The sequence below is a fragment of the Rosa rugosa genome, chromosome 2 (genome assembly GCF_958449725.1).
Source record: "Rosa rugosa chromosome 2, drRosRugo1.1, whole genome shotgun sequence".
Lineage (NCBI taxonomy): Eukaryota > Viridiplantae > Streptophyta > Magnoliopsida > Rosales > Rosaceae > Rosa > Rosa rugosa.
The window spans coordinates 14,555,955-14,579,901 of record NC_084821.1 but is presented as its reverse complement, the minus strand read 5'-3'; the positions used below and the strand labels follow the sequence as shown (position 1 = coordinate 14,579,901).

At 37.7% G+C, this 23,947-nt stretch overlaps 3 protein-coding genes across 5 annotated transcripts; all 3 read left to right on the top strand.

The window, feature by feature from the left end:
• Positions 1-152: 152 nt before the first annotated feature.
• On the top strand, positions 153-1,428 carry LOC133730403 (factor of DNA methylation 2-like). Its single transcript, XM_062158002.1, has 4 exons — positions 153-244; positions 536-675; positions 747-760; positions 960-1,428. The coding sequence occupies exons 1-4, from the start codon at positions 242-244 to the stop codon at positions 1,220-1,222; spliced, it is 420 nt and encodes a 139-aa protein (XP_062013986.1). The 5' UTR covers positions 153-241; the 3' UTR covers positions 1,223-1,428.
• A 14,067-nt stretch (positions 1,429-15,495) lies between these two features.
• Positions 15,496-17,711, top strand: LOC133730868 (uncharacterized). Its single transcript, XM_062158378.1, has 7 exons — positions 15,496-15,545; positions 15,747-15,784; positions 16,029-16,153; positions 16,470-16,538; positions 16,637-16,786; positions 17,105-17,328; positions 17,428-17,711. Exons 2-6 carry the CDS (start codon positions 15,754-15,756, stop codon positions 17,246-17,248), a joined length of 519 nt encoding a protein of 172 aa, XP_062014362.1. The 5' UTR covers positions 15,496-15,545; positions 15,747-15,753; the 3' UTR covers positions 17,249-17,328; positions 17,428-17,711.
• Positions 17,712-18,347: 636 nt separating this feature from the next.
• LOC133732295 (uncharacterized) lies at positions 18,348-22,151 on the top strand. 3 transcript variants are annotated; one of them, XR_009857035.1, is made up of 7 exons: positions 18,348-18,464; positions 18,740-18,771; positions 18,972-19,648; positions 20,071-20,187; positions 20,289-20,378; positions 21,320-21,452; positions 21,902-22,151. XR_009857035.1 is itself a non-coding variant. In XM_062159818.1 (6 exons), the coding sequence occupies exons 2-6, from the start codon at positions 18,747-18,749 to the stop codon at positions 21,395-21,397; spliced, it is 987 nt and encodes a 328-aa protein (XP_062015802.1). In that variant the 5' UTR covers positions 18,348-18,464; positions 18,740-18,746; the 3' UTR covers positions 21,398-21,679. The 3 variants fall into 3 exon arrangements, 1 of the variants encoding a protein (XP_062015802.1); XR_009857036.1 differs by lacking the exon at positions 20,071-20,187; XM_062159818.1 differs by lacking the exon at positions 21,902-22,151 and having other exon boundaries at positions 21,320-21,679.
• Positions 22,152-23,947: the final 1,796 nt, after the last annotated feature.

The window sequence follows — 23,947 nt, the reverse complement described above, 5'->3', positions numbered from 1 at the left end:
TTTTCTAGAAATGGGAGAAAGAAAAGAATATACTTCACAGGAAAGTAACTGAGTTGGAGAAACAGCTAGAGGTGAAAAAGAGCTACATTGATGAGTTGGAAGCTAAGACCAATGAAATAAAAGAAAAGTTAATGAAGGAAAAGGAAATGAATTGGAGGATATTGAAGCACTTAACCAAGTACTTATTGTCGAGGGGAATAACAAGAATGCTGAACTACAGGAGGCTCGTCATGCGTTGATTATGGTATGTTTAATTAGGTTTCAAAAATTTTACCTAGGTTCATATGTAGCGTTGTTTTTAGTGTTTGCTTAATGATTTCAATAATATCCCTCCTATGCATAGTTTAACTTCAATGCTTTTATAACTAACTGCTAAATATTCTATGAAATTGGTTTGAACGTAACAAAGGATTAATGCTTATATTTCGAATTGATTAAACTTTCTTTCTGATGAATAAGTACCTGTGATGATCATTTTACTCTCGTTAATATATTGGAGATCTACATGGAATTGACTCAAATAATTTCTTTTCAGGGATTGAAGGAATCAGCAAGCAACACTATTGGTGTGAAGATAATGGGAGATCTTGAGAAACAGCCATTTGTTGCTGCAACCAAGAGAATCAACAATTCTAGAAAATATAGAAAGAGAGCTGCTGATAATATGGCTGCACAGCTATGATCTCTTTGGGAGCAATATCTTAGAGATCCGAGTTGGCATCCATTCAAAATTATCACTGATAAAGATGGAAGGACACTGGTACACATATAACTAATCAACCAAACAAGTCAATTTATCGTCACTTTCTAGTTTCTATATGACTTGATAATATTGCTTATTGCATGTCCAATTGTACCGAGGCCTTTTGTGATTAAAACCCAACACCTAAAGGGTGGTTAAGTTGGGACAGTATCGGTACAATGGTGGGCCACGGGCCACGCTTGTCACTGTTTAACAGTACAGGAAGTCATTGATGAAGATGATGAAAAATTGGACGACTTGAAGACAGAATTTGGTGATGAAGTTTTTGAAGCTGTGAAAACTGCCCTGGCTGAATTGAACGAGTATAATCCAAGTGGCAGATATCCAGTACTAGAGCTTTGGAATTTCATGGAAAACAGGAAGGCGACGTTAGCAGAGGGTGTATCCCATCTACTGAACCATATGAAACCTAATAAGCGGAGAAGTGTTCGTCCAACCTCTGCCTGGAAGCCAACTTGAATGTTCTCCCTTTTCTGATCATCAACTTCATTTGATAGGGACATGCAGCTCCAAAGTCTGCAGTCTATAGATCGTAGATTCATAGGCATGCTTCATCTGTGAATCGACTTTTTGTTTTTGGCAACTTTGATCATCAGTACTTTTTTATTGGTTTTTGTCATAAACTTCAATATCTGTTGATCGGAATATCTAGAATTTATAATTAACTACTATGGTTGGTAAACTTGTTTATGCATAGTTTTTCCCCTTTTTCTTGCATGAGATCTTGCATTGATACACAACTTGAATTAATTATCTGCTTCATATTTATGAATGCTTCAAGGTGTGTGCATTTAACTTTGATGTTTAGTGCGAGTAAAGAGTTGCTAATGTGCATGGTCTAAGGACTTTTTTTTTTGGTCAAACAAGGTGAAGGACTCAGATATTCAAAATTTTGAATTCTTAATGTTGGGATTCTACTTTCAGGATTTGCTAATGTGGTGCAGAGGTTAAAGGCCAAGTGACAGAGAAGCAGACTTTTTTTAGCTTCGGAGTGCTAATTCTTTAGATTGTAATAGCAGCTTCAAGCAGGAATCTGACTCTTATTGATTCCTACAGATTTCAGGTTTGAACTCTTGGCGTGTTCATACGAAATGACAAAACTAGATACTCTATGCGCACTCCATCTAGACAAGTGGTTAAATCTCGTATAGATAGCAGGTTTTGGATCAAATTTGACAGCGACTTGTTTAGAAAATTAATTAAGCATCCATGGAAGCTAGAGTCGACAACACTGAGAATTCCGATGCCACATTTCTCCGATACCACTTATCGGCTTTCCCTTACGAGCCATGTTTGGATAATGCAACTCGAGTAATCAAACCAATTAGTGGGGACAATATTTTTCTTGTCATAAATATCCACATCTTTATTTGGTTATAATTAACTTTTACATCAGTACTGTAGGTTTTATGCATGGTTCTTGTTTTCGGTTTTGGTTCAAAAGAATTATATCTTTAGCTGGATTTGATTCTTGCATGCTTCTTCTATAACTCAAAAGGAATATCAAGGAACGAAAGAGAAAACTCAAAGAATCTGTAAACTCAAACTCAAAAGACTCTGATACTAAATAATACATAAAATGGATTTCAATAAACAAAGCTAGCTTAGCTGGCCATGCTTAGCTTGATAATTCAATCAGATAACCAAATAATCACATATGCATAGCTATATACAAACATGCAAATGACTGAATAAACAACATGTAATAGGAATTTTGCAAAACAAGCCCAATGATTCCGCTAATTAATCCCAGTCATCTTCTTCAGCCTCTGTGTCTTTGCCACATTAATTCTCTCTCGAAGTAGAGTTTGAAAGCGGGTTTCAGATCATCATACTTGATAAAGAACTCATTAGTTTTGTTCAAGACTCTTCTAGGAGGAGGTGAGCAGTTTCTTGGGGCTGCCGGGAACGTAAAGGCCTCTTTGCTTTCTTTATGTGTGGGCGTCGTCTTTAACAGGGTTGATACAGATATTGCTGCCATTTTCTGGTCTTCAGATTTAAGGTCTCCATCTAGCTGTGACTTGTTTGAAAAATCCATGATCTTGATAAGAAACAGAACAAAAGTGTTGAGAGTATATACATCCCACATGGGAAAAATAGGACCTTGCTAGTGGGTTTATAAGGGTTTGGGCCACTCCATCCATTGCCAATTGGTTTTGGATGTGAACCCCAGATTACTTTATCATGGTATCAGAGCGGGTTATCCCACGTGTGCATGCCTCACGGCCACACGGGCTCCACGTCACCCAAAGTTGTCCACGTGTATGGCTTGAAAATTCGCCACACGTGCGGGGGCGTGTTGAGAGTATATACATCCCACATGGGAAAAATTGGACCTTGCTAGTGGGTCTCCATCTATTGCCAATTGGTTTTGGATGTGAACCCCAGATTACTTTATCAAAAAGCAGGGGCCAAGAGTGTGAACAAAGGTCAAGGAAGTGTGAACAAAGGTCAAGGAATCAAAGAAAAGATGTTGAGAATTAAGATATATCAAGGCCTGTATATATAGGTGTGCTAACGTTTTCGGCAAGTTTCCTTTTCTTTCGTTAATATATATATATATATATATATATATATATATATATATATATATATATATATATATATATATATATATATATATAACTCCTTATGAAAGTGGGAGAAAGGCTTCCATTGTCCAAACATTGAAGCGGTCGGTCGTTGCTCACGCAAATGTGTTTCCTCTCCGAGGAAAATGAATATAAAACGTCCAATATATATTACAATCTGAGTAGTCAAAAAAGTCAAACCTTAATCCTAGCTCATGTTGAGGGTTCCAATTCCAAGCTAGGGTGTCAATAATTCCACGGTTTAGGGATCCAATTCTAGGGCGTCAATAACAAGTGATCAACTTGCAAGAAAGATGTAGATCTCTTGTAGTGACCATCATCCATTGTCACTTGTAGTGATCATCATCTGTTGCTCAATAATAATCATCAGAACTTGATCAACTACGATCTGTTTTCTTCCTTATTCTTGTCACAGTTCATCTTTATTTGGTTTTAAATATGACATAGATACTGACGACCCTAATATTTTACGAATGTTGGGATGTTAAAAGAGGAATTTACTGCATACACCATCTTGGACATCTTGTTTGATATGATAAAACTCTCCTCGGATTTTGACTATATTTAAGTTCTTGTTTTCTTTACACGGATAAAATCTGCTGACCAAAGAATCAAGGGCGCCATAATCTTCTTCCAAACGCATACTGAACCTGCGAAGTGGGCAGGAAGCATGCCTTGTGACAATTTATCTTTATTTGGTTATAAGTTTATAATTAAATTCTATGGTATTACTTGTAGGTTCTGTGAATTCGTTATCAAATTTTCTTTCTTAAACAATGCTTCTTCTTTTTTTCAGGTTAATTTGTAGCAAAACATATGCAAAAGATTGATCAAGAAAGAAGAGAATACTCAAAGAATCACTAAACTTCACATCAAAAAAATCTGATTCCAATGAATAATATACAAAATTTCAAGGAAACAAAGCTAGCTAGCTCGCCATGCTAAGGTTGATACATATCAGATAAATGAAAGATCGATAGATATGTAAATACGTAGCAATGAACTAACAATTACAGATCAAGTAAAGAAAATATGAAAAACTAGCCGGTCCATCGGTTCCTCGCGCTTAATCCCAGTCATCTTCTTCAGTCTCTATCTCTTTGCCACATTCTCTCTCGAAGAAGTGTTTGAAAGCGGGTTTCAGATCATCATACTTGATAGAGAACTCATTATCTTTGTTCAAGACGCTTCTAGGAGGAGGTGAGCAGTTTCTTGAAGCTGCAGGGAACGTAAAGGCCTCTTTTCCGTCATTGCTTTCTTTACCTCTGGGTTTCATCTTTAACGGGATTGGTACTGATATCCCTGCCATCTTTTTACCTTCAGATTCAAGGCCTCCCACTAGTCTTGATATGAAACCTAGACCAAAAGTACGTATGAACCAAGATCGAGGAAATAAAGGGATAATTTTTTAGAAGACGTACTAATGCCTCTATATATACAGGTCTATAGTCGGCGAGTTTCCTTTTCTTTTGGAAATAGAACTCCTTACGAAAGTGGGAGAAAGGTTTCCATTTACCAAATTGAATCAGAAAGAAATTGAGGTGGTGGATTGCTTTCCAAGCAACTCTGTTTTTAACTTTTTATCGCCAAATTCCCATGTAATGTTGTTTAACAACTACAGCCACATATATTTCTAAAAAACGTTTTCCTCTCACCTAGCCGTGCCGACTAGGTTTTTTTTTAATTTATTTATTATTATTTTTTTTATAAATTAAATAGAGGATTAAGCGATATTAGTTCCTCTGCGATAGCCGGTTTGGAGTGATTGACACCCACCCACAATCTCGTAAGAAATGGGGCCATCGCAACCGGGAACCCACCGCTCATCCCTCTATTTTATGTTATTAATAAAAGAAAAGAAAATACAAGAAGAGAGAGGGGGACATGAACCAAAACCTCTCTGAGAACAAAATAAAGTAAAGTACTCAAAGTGAGCACTAAGAAATAGTTACAAACTGATGGATAGAAGAAGGACATGCAATAACCATGCATATATATGTGACCACGCAGCAACCACATATATGGAACACACCTATAGTTCATCAGCAACCATGCAGCAGAAACCACCATAACCCAAGCCCACCTTTTAATGAAGAGGCGGTTATGGAGGAGCTGGATGCCATTGCTCAACGTGTTGTGGAGGAGCCGACTAGGGTTTACTTTCTTCCTAAAGAGAGCAATTTTGCATCCATGAATTTGGATATTTTGAGTTGGAATTGTCGGGGTATAGGTAATGCAACGACGATGAGAGCTTTGAGGGATCTGGTGGTTCAAAATAGGCCTCAGATCGTATTTCTGATTGAAACAAAAATCAGCGACTTGAAGGAGTTTCAAGATCTGCAGCGAGAACTAGGTTTTGCTTATTCAAAGGAGGTTCTCAGCGTTGGATAGTCTGGTGGTTTGGGACTATTTTGGTCGGAGGATGTTGATGTGCGTGTGCGCACGTCGTCGGCTCATCATATTGATATGGAAATCAAGTCTGGCCCGGGAGATCCTCGCTGAAGATTGACTGGATTCTACGGATTTGCACGTACTTGTGAGCGTGACAAATCATGGCAACTGATACGTGAACTTTGTGATATGGACTCACTGCCTTGGGTTATCATTGGCGATTTCAATGAAATATTGAATAACAGCGAGCAAACGAATGGTCCTCTACGGCCTAAAAGATAGATGAGAGGCTTTAGGGATGCACTAGGGTACAACAATATGATCGATTTGGGTTTTCAAGGAGCAAAGATGACCTGGTGGAATTCAGAAACGCAGTTGAATTTGACAGAGCTGTTGGGACTTCAACCTGGAGTGATATCTTAGGGTGCTCTAGGGTAAAACATTTGGCCCCTAACGATTCTTATCATACACCAATTATGCTGCAAGCAAGCTCTATGCCATTGCTGAAGAGGCCTAGGCATCATAGATTCGAGTTTGAATCCTTTTGGCTGCAACATGAAGAATGTGACCCTTTGGTAGTGACGAACTGGCAGTCTCAGTTCCAGGAAGTTCCCATGTTTAATCTTACTAGAAAGATTATGTGTACGAGTCATGCTTTGGAGGCATGGCAGCGGAATACATTTCGTTTGAGGCAGCAGTAAATGATTGAGGTTAGAGGGCGATTGGAATTTCTCATGAATGAACCCTTAACTCCGGCTTACCATGAGGAGAAAAAGAACCTGATGACATCCTTACAGAACTTATTGTCTCAGGAGGAAGCTTTTTGGAAGCAGAGAGCTAAGGTCACATGGTTGAAAGAGGGTGATCACAATTCTGGTTTCTTCCATAGGAAGGCGGCGAATATGAAGAGGAAAAATGCTCTCTTAGGTTTATTTGACTCGGAGGGGAAATGGAGATATGATGATGATGGGATGGAGCAGGTGGTTACTTCCTATATATTTTTCAAATATGTTCATGGCTAATGCCTTAGATGTGGAGGCAGTTGATAGGACTCTTGCGGCAATTTAGCCTTGTGTGGATAGTGTAATGAATCAAAGGTTGTGTGCTCAATATTCTGAGGAAGAGTGCGGGAGGCTTTGTTTCATATGTATCCGACAAAGTCTCCAGGGTCTGATGGAATGCCTCCCCTATTTTTTCAACATTATTGGGATACCATAGGGGCAGATGTTATTGCAGCTGTGCAAATTTTTTTACACATAGGTTCACTTCTGAAGCAAATAAATTTTACACATATCTACTTGATCTTGAAGGTGAAGCAACCAGAAACAATGGGAGATTTGAGACCTATAGACTCTGTTCAAAGATAATTGCCAATAGACTGAAAACTATTCCTCCTGATATTATATCACCCTTCTAGAGTGCATTTGTACCAGGGAGGCTCATTACCAACAATATTCTAGTGGCAAATGAAGTTGCACATTTTATTCACAACAAGAGAGAATGTCAGAATGGTTACATGGCATTGAAGTTGGAACTTAGCAAAGCCTATGACCGTATAATGCTAAGGTTTGGTTTTGATCGAGCTTGGATTGAAATTGTTATGCAATGTGTCTGTTCTATCAGATATTCATTTCTTGTTCGAGGGAAACCTAGAGGCTATGTAGTCCCATCAAGAGGACTGAGGGTGATCCACTCTGACCTTATCTTTTCTTTATTGGGGCCCAGGGCTTTTCTGCTTTGCTTCAACATAAACAACAGATGTTATTAACTGGGATAGCTTTTTGCCGGGATGCAGGATGCTCCTTATATTAATCATCTATTGTTTGCAAATGATAGTATGTTGTTTGCTCAGGCTAGCACAGAAGCTTGCTTTCAGATAAAAGAGGTCATTGAAGTGTATGGTAGAGCATTTGGTAAAGTTATGAATTTTCACAAAAGCTCGGTTGCTTTCAGTAAAAATGTTGTGGAGGCAGATCAAGAGGTTGTGGCTAATCTGTTGGGTGTTGAAATAGTTGAGTCTTATGAAAAGTGACTTCCAACTTACATGGGGCATAAGAAAACTTCTACCTTTGAGTTTATCAGGGAGCGATTAGCTGAAAAATTAAGGCATTGGCAAGGAAAATTACTTAGTGGTGCAGGCAAGGATATTTTAATCTGTGTTGTGGCCCAAGCACTTCCTAACTACGTAATGAGCGTTTTTCAGATTACAAAGAATTTTTGTGAGGACCTTGAATAGATTTGTACAAGGTTTTGGTGGGGTAGTACCACAAATAAGAAGAAGATTCATTGGAAGAAGTGGGATGATATGTGTCATGCTAAAGAAGTGAGATGATTGGGTTTCAGAAGTTTGGCTGAATTCAATATGTCGATGCTCTCAAAACAAGCTTGGCGTGTAGCTTTACATCTGATTTCTTTGATAGCTCAATTATACAAAGCACATTACTTTCCGAATGGGAATTTTTGGACTGCAACTGAACATGCAACTCCTTCTTTCTCTTGGCATAGTATCTTTGCTACTCGGGATTTACTTAAGGAGGGTGCATTCTGGAAGATTGGTAATGGTGCTAGTGTGTCAATTTGGAATGACTCTTGGATCCCTACACTGCCTTCGCATAAACCACAAGCTATTGCTGTTTTGCAACATGATGTGGAACTAGTTAGTGAATTGATTGTACCTCCTAACTTGTGGAATGAGCAAAAAGTGTGCGACTCTTTTGTCAATCATGAGGCTGAGGCTATTCTTTCAATCCCTCTGAGCACTAGAGGTCCTGAAGACAGGCTTTCATGGCATCTAGAAAGCTAGAAGAGGTATATTTAGGGTAAAATCTGCCTATTGTTTTGCATTTTCAAAAATAGCTTCTACTCTTCCTCCTTCTGTGGTAACAAACCAAAGAGTATGGAAAAAGATCTGGCAAGCTAAGATGCCCAATTCGGCAAAAGTGAATGCTTGGAAAATTGGGCAGAATATTCTTCCAACACTGGACCGACTTGCTACTAGGCATGTTCCTGTGGAATCTCAGGTTTGTGTACTTTGCAATACTGAGAATGAAACAATTATCCATTTGTGTCGCAATTGCTCCTTTACTAGAGAAGTGATGGCTACAAATCATAGTCTGAGTGGAAACTGTTTTGGTATGGACTCTGATCATCTAGATGCCCTTAGTTGGCTTAACTTTTGCTCAGAAAAATTGTCGAAAACAGCTTTTGCTCAACTTCTATTCTTCATTTAGGGTATCTGGAAAGAGAGGAATGTGAGGGTTTGGGAGAATAAGTTCACTTCATCAAGTGTTGTTGCTCTTATGTCATCAACAACGCTAAGCAGCTTCATTTTTCACAATTCTAAGCTTCAGAAAGTGCAGAGTAAGAGAATGGTCCTTAAGTGGAGAGCTCCTCCACAAGGGTGGTTGAAGATTAACTTTGATGGCGCATTTGATAGTGGTACTGGCAGGGCAGCAGTGGGCTTCTTTATGCGAGACGATACTGGTACATACATGAGTGCTGTTGGGAAAGCTATCTCTCATATTGTTTCAGCAGAACATGCAGAGTTGGTGGCTTGTAGAGAGGCAGTTAGTTTTGTTATTACTCATTCTCTTCATCCTGTTATTTTTGAAACAGACTGTTTGACTTTGAAGCAACAATTGTGTCAAGCTAGGATACAGAACATTTCAGCTCTTAATTGGTAGGTTGTATGACGATATCAGGGAAGATTTGGACTCTATTCGAAACTCTTGGTTGGTTCATGCTAGGAGGAAAGCCAATAAAGTATCCCATCTTCTAGTAGCTCATGCTCCTTTCTTTATACAAGATGTAATAGGTGAAGAGAAATTTGTACCCTAAAGTTCTTTGATTATCAATAAATTCTAACCTCCTTCAACTCAAAAAAAAAAAAAAAAAAAAAAAAAAAAAAAAAAAAACTGCAGCCACATAAATCGAAATTAAAATCTTGCAAAAATATAAAACAAGAGTTTATTCTACCAAGAAATTTTTATGCGTTGAACAAACCTTTATACTTCAACTTTGAAGAGGGTTTTCGGGATTAGTTAGAACTAGCTAGACAGGAATGAGTTAGACTATCTTTGTCTTCTTTTTAATTTTTATAAATTGAAAGCAGTGAGTTAGAATATCTTTGTTTTGTTTTTTTTTTCAATTGTTATATACAAAAAAAAAAAAAAAAAATTAAGAGTATATTATTTCTGTATAGCTCTCGACTGCTGGGAGCGGACAAAACCCTAGTTGCAGCGGCAGTCAATCTCTAAAATTTCGTTCTCGTCCGGTGACATTCTGGCGTCGCCTCGTCGACGTCGTGATGTTGCCGGACGAATGATAATGCAATATAGTCCATAGCCCTGTGGGATTGTCGACTTGAGGTTTTGAGTGAGTTTGGTTGACTCAGTTCTCCGGATAGACGCTCTGTTGAGGGGCAACCAAGGACACCAGTTTTCGGGCAGGCTGACGGTGGTGATGCCGACATCAAGATTCGCTGGTGGATTGCGGGCTGGGCTCCGACTTCGTTTGGGGTCGGACTGGGCACTTCCAATCCGTCACGTTGTGGCTTCGTGGCGGTGAACCAGGTGTTTACGGTGGGGCGGTAGTGTTTGGCGGGTCATGGCGGCTGGCTGCTATAGTGGGTCGTCCGGCGATGGACTGCTTTGCGGAGGTGGAAGGTTGCGGCACAAGGAGCAGTGAAGAGGAAGGATGGAGAACTGGGCTTGACAAACTTCTTTGGGCCTTGGGTTGACTTTTTCTGGGCCTATTGGGCTTCTATTTGTGTTTTTAGCTTGTCTAATTACAATAAAGTCCTTGTTTTTAGGACACTAAGCACTGGTGTGCACTCTATATATCTCTAGCACCTCTAGAGTAGTACCAAAGGAAGGTCTCTGCTACCTCTACGTATTTGATTGTATAATGAGTAGGACTATATGTACGTACCACTTGTGGGTACTACCACTAGCTTCTTGTCTGTCTATGTTTAACGACAGCAGAAGGGTATGTAACGGTCTATTCTGGCTTGCGATGAATATATTTTTCCCTGACTCAAAAAAAAAGAAAAAAAGTAGAGAATAATCATTAATTTATAAAGCGTGACGGTGAAAAATGATTGAAAATTTAGTTGTTGGTATATTAAAAATCATCTTCATTCTTTTTGGGGATGGAGGCGGCGGGGGATTGTTGGGGATTGCACTGAGTTTAGAGGCCAACAGGGTGGATTTTGCCATTCTGGCAATGCTAGCTTGGCGGTGTGTGATTGCTAATGGTGGTGTCGACGCAAGCAACTTCGTCGTTGGTGGTGGCACAGACAGTGCTGCACGGATCAAGGATGCTAGTGATGATTCGGGTCTGGATCAGTGTCTGGTGGATCTGGGCTTTGGGCTTAGGGCTTTGCACTTGGGCCTTTTCTCTCTTTGTTTTAGTTTAGGCAGCTAGGCATGTAGACAATCTCGGGGTTAACCCCTCTGCGTAGGGTGAATCTTTACAATTACGAATAATTTAGGACTATGACTTGAATTGGTCGGTTTTTAGTCATAGTACTGTCAGGTTACTTTGTTACTTAGAGTTTTATCCTATAGTGATGTTATGTTAGGGTATCGTAGGGTCTCCTAGGCAATGATTCAATTCTGACGTAGCCCCTCTGAGATGAATCATTGTATAATATTACCTACATTTGGTTTTATATTTGATTGGCACCCCACCTCAAAAAAAAAAAAAAAAAAAAAAAAAGCATGAAAGTGACAATTGAAAAAAAAAAAATTGTTATATATATAATAAAAAATAATTAGAGAATCTCGTCAACTATAAAGCCTGAAGCTGAGCTGTCAGCTGTGACTCTGTGAGTTATTGGTTTGTTTAAATTAATATTGTCGAGGTGTCGAGGTTATACGTTTATAGAAATTGATGTAGTAGGAATAAAAAAATTAAAAAAATAAAGTTATAATAAAACGACGTAGTTTTAAACATAAACATAGAGCGGAGAATCCCAATTCAGCGATTAATAACTCGATGAAGATTTAACGCTGGAGGGCAAGCACGAGCAGGGGCGGATCCATTCATAGACTAGGACGGGCTTGAGCCCGTCCGAGATTTTGAGGCCCAAAAAAAAATTAGATATATGCTCTTCTTTTTTTTCTTTTTTTTTAATAGGGGTTTGTCCAGACAAAGCCCAGTCTCGCTGCAAAACCTCGGTCTCATCGAGACATCGCTACCGACGCAGCGACGCTACGAGCCTAAGACGCTACTCAGTCACAGAATCACTCTCTCCCGCGACGGACATCGCTACTCAGTCACTCTCTCCGGCGACGGACTCTCACTCATCGAGACTAGGCGACGGACTCTCTCGGTCTTCCTCCTCCTCTCGCCGCCTGCGGCTCAGCCGGCTCTCCCTACTCCACTAGTCCAGTCAATCACTCATCGACTACGGATCTACGGCCTATTCGAAGTTTCACCAGTTCACCACTAGACTTCGTCGTCTCCAACTCTCCATCTCCGACTACACCAGGTACTCTTTCTTAATCAAACCAATTCGTTACTGATTTGATTTAGTAAAATTGGGGGTTGAAATTAGGGCTCTGAAGTCTGAACTGGAAATTGGGGATTTTGTTGAATTAGGGCTCTGAACTGGAAATTGGGGATTTTGTTGAAATTAGGGCTCTGAACTGGAAATTGGGGATTGAAGAATGAAGGTTGCAGACTGGAAATGAGGAAATCAGGTAGGCTGTGGGCTGATTCGGGGTTTCTTTGTTTTAATTTGTTGTTCATGTGTGCATCAGTGCATCTATCATCTATGTATTAATGTATGTGATCTTGTGCTGTTGTGCAGGATGGAAGTACTTCTGGACTGCATTATTACAGTAGCTACAATCTGTGAAAGTTTTCCAAGGTACTTGTTTCTTTTCTTTTCATTGTGCATTTGTGCATATAAAATTGTGGCTTATATTGTGGCTTTTGTTTTTGTTAAATTAGTTATTATGAAAAGTAGTTAATTCAAAGTTAATTTCTTAATTTATAGGTGTTAGAGACTTAGAGTAAAATGTCAAATCATGAGCCAAAACCGAAGCGATCAAAATTCATTGACACATGGTTTAAAAGAACAAATGTTGAGTCTTCAAGTTCAAATGTGGTTTCTGAACCTTCCATATCCTCTCCAAATATTGATGTTGAACCTCAACCTTCCATTCCTGAACCACAAAATAATATCAACGCTCTTGAACGTGATCCTGGATTATGTTGTGCCATATGGAAATATCCAGTGAATAATGAGCGTGATAGTATTCGAAAAACTTATGTTTTGTTGGGTCCTTTTCAACCCGAGTTAGAATTTCCATTTACTGAACAAGGGAGTCAACAACGTAGATTTCAGTTTTCTTGGTTCAAGTCGTATCCATGGCTTGAATATTCAATTGCTCTTGATAGGGCGTATTGCTTCCCTTGTTTTCTATTTGACACTGAAGTTTATCACCATCCAGCATTCACCATTGATGGGTTTAAGGCTTGGAAGAGGGTTTCTGGTAGTGATAATGTGTTGATGAAGCATGTAGGAGGCCTTAATTCTCCCCATCACGCTGCAATGCAAAAATGGGATTTAATAAGAAATCCTACCAAACAAATTGAAACGGTTTTTCAGTCAAAATCTGTGAAAGATATAGAGGACAATCGATTGAGGCTTAAGGCTTCAATAGAAAGTGTAAGATTGCTAGCTAATCAAGGAGTTGCTTTTAGAGGCCATGATGAAACTGAAGACTCATTGAATGCGGGACATTTTAGAGAGGTCATAAAATCCTTTTCAAGAATGAGTGTAGAGGTTGAGAGAGTTGTTTTGGGAAATGCTCCCGGAAATGCCAAGTACATTAGTCCATCAATTCAAAAGCAACTTCTAAATATTCTTGGTAATAAAGTGAGGAACAAGATACGTGAAGAAGTTGGAGATTCCAAATATTGTGTTCTTGTTGATGAAGCAGTAGATACATCTAGTAAGGAACAAATGGCCATTATTTTGAGGTTTGTTGATTGTCAAGGTATTATTCGAGAACGATTTTTTAAGATTGTGAGTGTTCCTAACACTACCTCACAAACTCTTAAAGATGAGATTTCTAAAGTACTTACTATGTACAATCTTCAAGTGAGAAATATGTGTGGTCAAGGATATGATGGTGCTAGCAATATGAGAGGTATTTATAATGGGTTACAAGCATTGTTTCTTGAAGAGTGTCCTTATGCTTATTATGTGCATTGTTTTGCTCACTGCTTGCAATTGACATTGAATGCTACAGCTAAAGGGGTGCATGAAATTTGGCAATTTTTTTCAACTTTAAGTTTAATTGTGAATTTTGTTTATTCTTCTGCTAAGCGGCATTCTGCATTAAAAGCTGTGAGAAATGAAGAAATTGCAGATTTGGTAGCTTGTGGCCAACTTCAAACAGGTACTGGTGCTAATCAAGTTTGTACTTTGCAACGAGCTGCTGCTACACGTTGGAGCTCACATTTTCGTTCAATTAAGAGTTTGATTGAATTGTTTAGTTCAACAAAAAAAACTCTTGATGATATGATTGAGCAACCACCCTTGGAATTGCAAGGACAAGCTTTGTCTATTCTTAAAGCTTTGAGGTCTTTTGATTTTGTGTTCTGCTTGCTTCTAATGCACAAATTGATGAAAATTACTGAAGTTCTTTGTCAGACATTGCAGCAAAAATCTCTTGACTTCGTACATGCTATGAAGTTTGTTGGACATACAAAATCACTTCTTCAAGAGATGAGAGAAGAAGGTTGGGATGACTTGGTAAGAAATGTAGAATCTTTTTGTGAAAAGCATGATATTGATATGCCTGATATGAATGCTCGTTATAAGGATGGTACAGGTCGTGGTTGCCAACAAAGAGGTTTCATTACAGTTGGGCATCATTACCATATAGATGTCTTCAATGCTTTAGTTGATTTTCAGTTGAGTGAGTTGAATAGAAGATTCTCAGACCAAACATCAGAACTTCTTATACTTAGTTCAACCTTGGATCCTCGTGATAACTTCAGGAATTTTAAAACTGAAGATGCATGCAATCTTGCAAAGAAGTTTTATCCTGAAGATTTTGTTGATAGTGAAATTTTGCTCTAGAATTAGAGTGTGCATATTATGAGAAAGATATGCGTAGTGATCCAAAGTTCCAGAATTTGGAATCCATTTCTGATTTGTGCAGAATGTTGGTTCAAACAAGGAAGTCAGAATTTTTCCCTATGCTTTATAGATTGATTTGTCTAGTTTTGACTATTCCTGTTTCTACGGCGACCATTGAAAGAACATTTTCAACTATGAACATCATTAAGAATAAACTTAGAAACAAGATGGAATATGAGTTTCTTGGTGATTGTATGGTCCTTCACATTGAGAAGGAATATGCTGAATCTATTGACAATGAATCGGTGATCAAAGACTTTGAAGCTTGTGGAACTCGTAGAGTTAGATTTAGTTAGTTTAGGCTCTTGTATTGCATTGCACGTTTATTTGTTGTTGATTATTCTGTTTTTTAGTTTTGTATAGATATACATTTGAGGGGTAAGGCTCACTACGTCCCCCCCCCCCCCCCCCCTGACTAGGTGTACATTTTTTTTTTAAATTAATAAAATTCTCTCGCACCGTCGAGATTCTCCATAATATATATATATATATATATATATATATATATATATATATATATATATATTTGTTTAAGAAATCCAGCCCGTCCAAGGTTCCAATCCTGGATCCGCCACTGAGCACGAGCATATATTGAGGAATCGCCAAGGACATTCTGGTTTGCATATCTTCTCTAGTGCTTGTAAGTTGTTGTTTTTTGATTGTTTGGCTGAAGAAACAGTAAAGTGAGTAAATTGAAACTAGTCTTCTGCGACTTATTTTCTTTATCATTTGGTCCCCTGAAATGCGTCTAGAAATTAATTAGGTAGAAAGATAAGCAATTCTTTTCCTTTTCGTGAGTCTTATTCCCTTTTTTATTATTCAATTCGATCGTGTGTTTCAGGTTTGATATGTCTGCCTATTCAGAAGGTATAGATATTGGTAAGTCACACAGTATGACACTTTGGTCTCAATTAAAGGTTAAATTTTCGAGCTAGCCAACCCATGAATGTTGTCTTTGCCCTTGAAAAGAGTATGAATAGCACCAACTGATCATGTAGGACTGTTTGAATCATGCTTCTTGTATCTGCCGGTGCTGGATTCTTTCCTTATATAGTACGTGACTGGTACTTCATACTTAATTTTTTCTGTCTCTTATCTGATTTCATGTTATTCTGTTATACAGGAAAATTGCGACACAATGCACATGTCCACATTGAGAAGGTGTTCTTAGAGCTTGAGCAGAGTGAAGCTCAGAAGAAGGAGCTTAAGAAAAATCTTGAGCAGAGTGAGATGCAACTGCAAATCTTGGTATTAACTATTCTTATTGATGGTCTCAATTACTAAATTTCAAATAACTTATGGTTCTGTTTGACTTATTAAAATTGATATTCCATTATTCATTGCAGTAAGGTGACTAAGGTCGACAAAGGTTGTTCAATGTTTATATTGATGATTTATTAACTCTTAGCAAGACTAATGCACAATATTTACAATATACAATCTTTTGGTTGTTTAGTTTTCTCCTTCTGCTAATGATGAATTTACTGGCCAGAATTTGATTTGTTGAGTACTTTGGGAATTTCTTTATTTCAAGGGAGTCTGATGTAATGCCATATGCTTCCAGAATGAGAAAGCTGCCATAGAGACAAATAAGGCCAATGAATTGGCGTCATGGTTGACAGAAGAAAGAAAGGTTTGTATTCCGTTATTGGAGGTTTGTTTAGACGAGTACTCAAATCATATTATATGAATGAACCTTTGAACTGTTGTTTCTTTCTTATGATTGACCAGAAATGGGAAAGGGAGAAGCATAAACTTCAAGAAAGATTGAAGGAAAAGGAAGAAGAATTGGCCTCTAGTCAAGCATTTAACCAAGTACTTATTGTGAAGCTGAATGAACATAATGCTGAAATGCACAAGGCTCGTCATTCGTTAATCATGGTTGGTATATTTGTCTTTTCCGGTTCGACTGTGTCATGAATCTTGAATTATTTACCTTCAGTGTGGTTCTGATTGGCTGTAAAGCTTCTGCTGCGATGAAGTAATGTCTATTCACCTTTCTGGGCTATATATTTATACAAGATTGTTTTGAAAAAGTAATGAAGGATTGAATGCCAACTTGGTTTATGTATGTTTTAATTTCTTACCAAAAGGCTATGGCAAATTCCTTGTTTGATCATTTTACTCGATATATATAATTGGTTTAACTCTCAGAGATTGAAATGCCAAGAATAAATGGTTCCAATAATTTCTGTGCAGGGCTTGAAAGAATCAGCAAGCGATGCTTCTATTGGGATGAAGATAATGGCAGACCTTGACACCAAACCATTTATTGATGCAACGCAGAGAATGACTTCAATAAACTTTTCTGAAAGAGTATATCAGATAAGGCCATGGAGGTAGGTTCTCTCTGGGAGGAAAATCTCAGAGATCCGAGTTGGCATCCATTCAAAATTATCATGGACGAAGAAGGAAAGACAAAGGTATACATATAAATATCAAGCAGAATTCATACTTCAATTGATGTCATAGTTTTATACATAGGTTTCATGTCACACTGAGTGATGCGGTTGCATATATAGGAAGTTATTGATGAAGAAGATGAGAAACTGAAGACCTTGAAGAATGAAGACGGCCTTTGGTGATGAAGTATATGAGGCTGTGACAACTGCCTTGGCAGAATTGAGTGAGTACAATCCCACTAGTAGGTATCCAATGCTAGAGCTGTGGAATTTCAAAGACGGGAGAAAGGCATCATTAGCAGAGGGAGTATCCTACATTGTGAACCATTGGAAACCAAGGAAACGGAGTACTGATCAATGCTCCAACGGGCAGAATAAGCGGTCCGACTGGAAAACATAGTCAAGTTTGTAAGAATTGCTACTGTAAAGCCTCTTTAAGTTTTGTAATTGAATCAAACAGATTAGCAGTAGGTAAATTTTCTATCCAGTGTCGCTGTTACTTTGATTTTCTCCTCTGTTCGGATCTTCATTGAATTTAGCATTTCCTTTATAACTGAAATGGTTCGGCTCTAACCTCAGTCACAACGAGAATTCGATTTGATGAATCCTAAACTTTTGTTTTGCAATATGTTTTTCTTAATTTATACTACACCATGTGCAAAACACGTCAAAAATATAACAGATTATCACACAATTTTTTTGAACAACATTTGGTAACTCACAGTGTCTGCAACATTAATCTTACATGTATATATGATATGGTTTGAGTTGTGCGAAGATTTCATAGTGCTCTCCATTTTACGACTCATACATTGAATTAATCTAACCAAAACATCAATAATCCGGAGCACTATATAAGAGCTATGATGTGTTGAGCATGAATGATGTCAGTTTTGGTTTTTTACTCGGTCCAAAAGCTTCTTCACCCGTGCCTATTGGCACATTGTCTGATAGCTTCCACGTGTCTTCTGTGGACCATACGTCCACACTGACCACTGGCACTATTTGCTGTGACCAACATTTCCTTAATTGGCTGGTGTCTGAAATCAATATATAGACCAAAACAAAGCTCAGACATAAGACCTTGAAACCCAAATACTCCAGTAGAGAGAATTTTTCTCAAGGAAACAGAGTTCTTTTGCCGCTGTGTTTTCTGGGTAAGATAGTTTTGAAAGACACCGCTTTCTTTCTGGTTTTGCATATTTTGGTTTGCTGAGAAATATGACTTTTGTGTTGTGGATTTTGGTGTTTGGATGCTGAGAAAAAAGCGAGGAAAATAAGAAACTGAACAAATGGGTGTTCTTGGTATTGTATTTAGAATGCCCAAAACAGTAAAGATTCATTCTTTTTTCTCTGTTTTTGTACCTTCTTTCCTAGTTTGGTTGCTTTGAATTTTGAATCTTGGGTTTTTCTTTTTCTCTTCCCCTTTCAGGTTTGCGATGTTTCCAGGAGAACAGCATCTTGGTGAGTATGAGGTTTTTTTTTTCTAAATTATAGTTTGAATTTCTAATTCAACTTTGATTAGAAGCCCAAATGTGTTCCTTTATTGAGGCACTCAAAAGGGGGCCATGTTTACTTCTTGCATTTTACTTGATTAACATATTTTGTTCTGTTTTATAATGTACTAGCTTGAATAGGTGCTTTTGCTTTATGTTGATTAATAGGAAAGATCGATCAAACTGTACTTGACCTGCGCGTCCATGTTGAGAAGGTAGTCTTTGAGCAGCAAACCGCTCTGTTAAAATCTGTAGAACAAAAGAAAGTTCTTAGGCAAGAGCTTGAGCAAAGTGATGCTCGAAAGAAAGAGCTTGAGAAACAACTTGTGGAGAATGAAACTCAAAAGAATGAACTTTGGAAAGTTCTTGAGCAGAGACAAGCTCAAACGGAATATCTTGAGAAAGAACTAGACCACAGTGAAGCTCAAAAACAAGAGCTAAAAAGAGAGCTCCAGAAGAGTGAAGCTCAGAAAGAAGAGCTTAGCAAAGAACTTAAGCAGAAGGAGGCTCAGAATGAAGAGCTTAAGGAAGTACTCTTAGAGCAGAAAACAGCACTGTTAAAATATGAACAACAAATGAAGGATCGTAAGAAATTTCTTGAGCAAACTGAAGCTCAATGCAAAGATCTTAAGAAAGAAGTTGAGCAGCTACTTAACCTACGTGACCACTTTAAAGCAGTAATCTTAGAGCAGCATGTAGACTTGTCAAAATCTGAAGCTAAAGTGAAGGATTTCATAGAAGAGCTTGAACACAGTGAAGCTCGAAACAAAGAGCTTAAGAAAGAACTAGAGGCAAATGAGCGGAAGAGGGAGCTCGAGCAGCAAGAGATGGAACTGCAAAAAATGGTATGTGTGCTCTTCTCAACTTAAAATCTATGGACCTTGTTTGGATTAAACAACAGTTTATGGCGGGCATAAACTTCCACTTTGTATTGATAGTGTAACCATGATCTGGATTTCAACTCAGTGCATCAACATTAGAATCAAAACCCTCTCTTGAATTTTCATTTTGCATTTTACCTGTTCACACTTCAATGTAATATATAGCACAGATTATCAGAAACTCTTTCCTCCTTGGTTCTGGTTAATAGCCTCTCAGTGGTGTCTTCAAAATCTTGACATTTAGCATCTTTTCTGACCATAGAAAGGAAAAAAAAGACATTTAGCGTCTCTTCCTTGCAAACTATCTGTTGACAGAATTTTATTCATTGGTATACTGTTTGTAATTATCATTTAATCTAAGCTGATTCAATGCTTTTTTTCTTCAGAATGAGAGGGTTTCCCTGGTTAAAGAGACAGCTGATAAATTGTTGCCACTTTTGGTTGATAAATTGATGCCACTTTTGGCTGATAAATTGATGCCACTTTTGGCAGAAGACCTAATGGTTGGTCTTCTATAATTTATTTTAACTTGGAGATTAATTTGAATAGGTGAAACAATCTTCTACTCATAATAACCTTTTGAATGTTGTTTATGATTGACTAGCTATGCCATAAAGAAAAGGAAGACCTTCATCGGAAAAACAATGAATTGGAAAAAAAGCTTGAGCAGCAGGAGAAGAAACTGCAACAAATGGTAAATATCTTGTTCCAATTCTAAAATCAATGGACTTGGGCTCTTTTTAGATATTGTAGTTATTTGTGACTTGCATTTGTTTCTGGCTTGTATATGGTATTTGAAAGAAGGAAATATGATCTGGATTATAAGTTTGTGTGTTGACATTGGAACTTGAATTTCAGCAGAAGAGAACTAAGAGGGTGTGATCAGACAATTAGAACATTGCCATGAAGTTTCGCCTTACATGTTTGTTGTTCCAGTTCTTTGATTATCAATTAGAATAACATAGATTAATCAGGGACTCTTGTTCTTCTTGGTTCTATACTTTGAGGTGGTATAGAGGTTACCTAATGTTGAAGTTCAAACATTTAGTAATTCTACCTTGCATTTCTTTCTATTTTTTTTGGTATACATCCTAACTTCGTTTTCTTTCAATGTTCAGTACTGTCCTAATCTAGTTGCCAGACTATAGTTGGGTGATATCTTGAAATTATGGTATATTTAACTTGGAGATAATTTTATGTTGGAATTGTAAGGTACATATTTAACTAGTAAGCACCATCATACCATCAATAGAATACCATTAGCTAGCTAGTTATGCAAATACCAGTATCATCTTCAATTGAAAATAGATTCATGTCATCATTCCTACAGATACGAGCATTGTTTTATACAAGACATCCATGCTTCATCTTTCCTTTTCTGCTCATCTGGTCAACTTCATTCACCTCTCCCAGTCATCAACTTATTCCAACCTTTCTATTATAAGATTTCCACTTCTTTATCATTTTTATGCAGCCGCAACTAGGGAGAGTGTGTTTCTCTTATGTACTAGTTGTGTATCACAAGGAACCAAAATTGAAATTGTCTTTCTTTTGGCCCACCAAACATAATATATATAAACCACTTCTCACTTTCCATCTGCCTTGATAAGTCGGAATTATTGGATGTGGTTGCAGCAAAGCGTTGATGAAGAAGATGAACGGTTGAGAAGTTTGAAAGACGAGTTGGGTGTCGAAGTTTACAAGGGGTATTGAATACACTCAAGTACTCAACCAGTGTAAAACGGCAGGAAAGCGATATAAGCTGAAGGTATGCTTTAGAATTTGACTTCCTGTGGCAAATGGATGGTGAATTGCATATATACAACTCTTTATCTGAGTGATAATTCTTAACTTCGTACTAGAATTCTGTTCAAGTGTGTAATATTTATGTATCTTTTTTTTGTTTTTTTTTTTTTTTAATTACAAATCTTTTGCATTGTTTACATGTGATAGCATTACATAATACCTTAGGGCCTGGAAAAGTCTATTGGATTCTCCTCTGATCTTCCATTGTAGTCCTAAACTCCTAATGGCCAGTATTGGATTGCTGTTTAGTGGTCCAAAGCAGTACTAGTTTTTGTATCAACACTGTTTGGGGAAGTGTATTTCTGTGTTTCATTGCTGACCACTGATTCTGAAATTCACCTCGACTTTCCTTGGTTCCAAAGTTCATGTGTATCGTAAAATACTAATAGCTGCCTGTATCTTACATTTCAGAGTATCGGATAGCAGTGAGAGTGGAGGTGGCTAAATGGTGAAGTACCACTAGTAGTTGTAGTTGCTTTGATAGGAAAACTTAGCAAGTAGCTCTTGTACTGACTTGCACACCCAGCCTGATGTGCATGCATTTTCATATTTGTAAATAGATAGGGTTAAGCTTAAGATGGCATATCTAACTTTGCCTCCTTTTCTGGATCTTCTGAAGTTTTGTCATCCTTTATACTTCTAGTGATTTGGCAGTTACTCCTCGCACAACTTTATTATTATTATTATTATTATTGTTTTATTATTTTATTTTTTTAACTATTCGTCGGGAACTGTTGAAGCTAAAAGTGAATCTAAGAACTATATATCATCGATGCTAAGTTCAAATATGCTATCCACTTATGTACATACTGAAAGGGTCTTGAGAAATTACCTTCTGATATTGTACATAATCAAATCAAAGGTAAAAGAAAGATGAAGCAAGATGAATGGCGCAATGTTCCAATTTAGAAATCAATTTGATTCTTCAAGGCCACAAAATTTGTATCTATATGTTGTGTAATTAACGTGTCATTGAACATATGAGAATTCGAAGTGTTTGTCCGACATTGGAAAAGTTAAACCTATAGTTGTAATTGGTCTCAGTTATAAAGTTACAAGTGCATGTTTTACTTCAGTTTGAATGTGATTTAGATTTTAGTTTACTGCATTGGGACGGGGATTACCAAAGTTTTTTACACTAGTTTGCTTAGTTCATATCCGATTAATCAGACACTTCTATCATACGATGGGTTTGTTTGGAACTGCTTTTGAAATGTCTAAAAGCGCTTTGGTTAAACGAGAAATCATTTGACAAGTATTTCTCAATGTGGCTTTGACCCAATGCCCAAAGTTGGATTATGATACTCTCACTTAATCCAATAAGAGATTTTAATTCTCACTCACCCAATTTAAGTTGTATATGTCGCTTTTAGCCTCAACTCAATTATTAAACTACAACTTACCACTCAGATTCAATATATCTCTCTCACACAGATTCGCGTTCTCTATGTTTTGGTTATGATTGTGACGTGCTCATAAACAATGGTTGTGAGAGTTTCAATGACAATATCTTGGTGCAAGGAGTAAGCCCCTTGTGACTATGTTGGAAGATATAAGTCTGAACCTAATGAGGAGGATTTGTATGAGAAGGGACAAAATGGAGGCTTTACCATGGAAATGTACACCCCAAAGTAAGGAATATCATTGAGAAGAATAAAGTGAAGGTTGTCGAGGACTGCATCACAACATTCAATTGTGGTGGCCAAGCTGAGATTAAAAATATTGAAGGCACCAAGAATGTTGTGGACATTGGCTTAAGGACATGCACTTGCCGAAGATGTGACTTAACTGGAATCGCATGCAAGCATGCCATTTGGGCAATTAACGGCATGATGCATGAACCAGATGATTGTGTTGCACCTTGCTATCTCAAGAAGACATATATAAGTATCTACAATAACCTCATACAGCTTGTTAATAGCATGGACATGTATTCAAGAGGTGATGGTCCAAGTATTCTACATGCACAATATACAAGGCATCCTAATAGGCCAAAGACAAAAATGATTAAGAATGCTTCAGAGGTGGTCATCAATGGTGCTGGCAAAATTGAAAGGATACAAAGATCCCTTACGTGTGGCAATTGTGGCCAAGAAGGTCACGGTGTGAAAACCTGTCAGAGGCATTTGCCAAGTAAGGGAAAGAAGATTGCTGCTGGTGGTAATAAGGAGAGGAAGCTCAACACTAATGAAGGATAAAGTTCCCAAAATTTGGTAAGTTGTAAGATTCTGCTTTGTAATGTGTTTTATCATTTCAAGTGCAAATTTTTGTCATTTAATATGGTTGTTGCTTGCTGCAATCTAAGAAAGGGAAAAAAGCACCTATGACTGCACATGAGTTTAGGCAAAAAGCCAAGGAGAGGGTTGAGTATCAAAGGGTAACATTCCACTTTATTGTCTAATTGTTTTGAATTTGTTTGTTGTAATGGGCTGTGTTGACTAATATGCAAGGTAATGA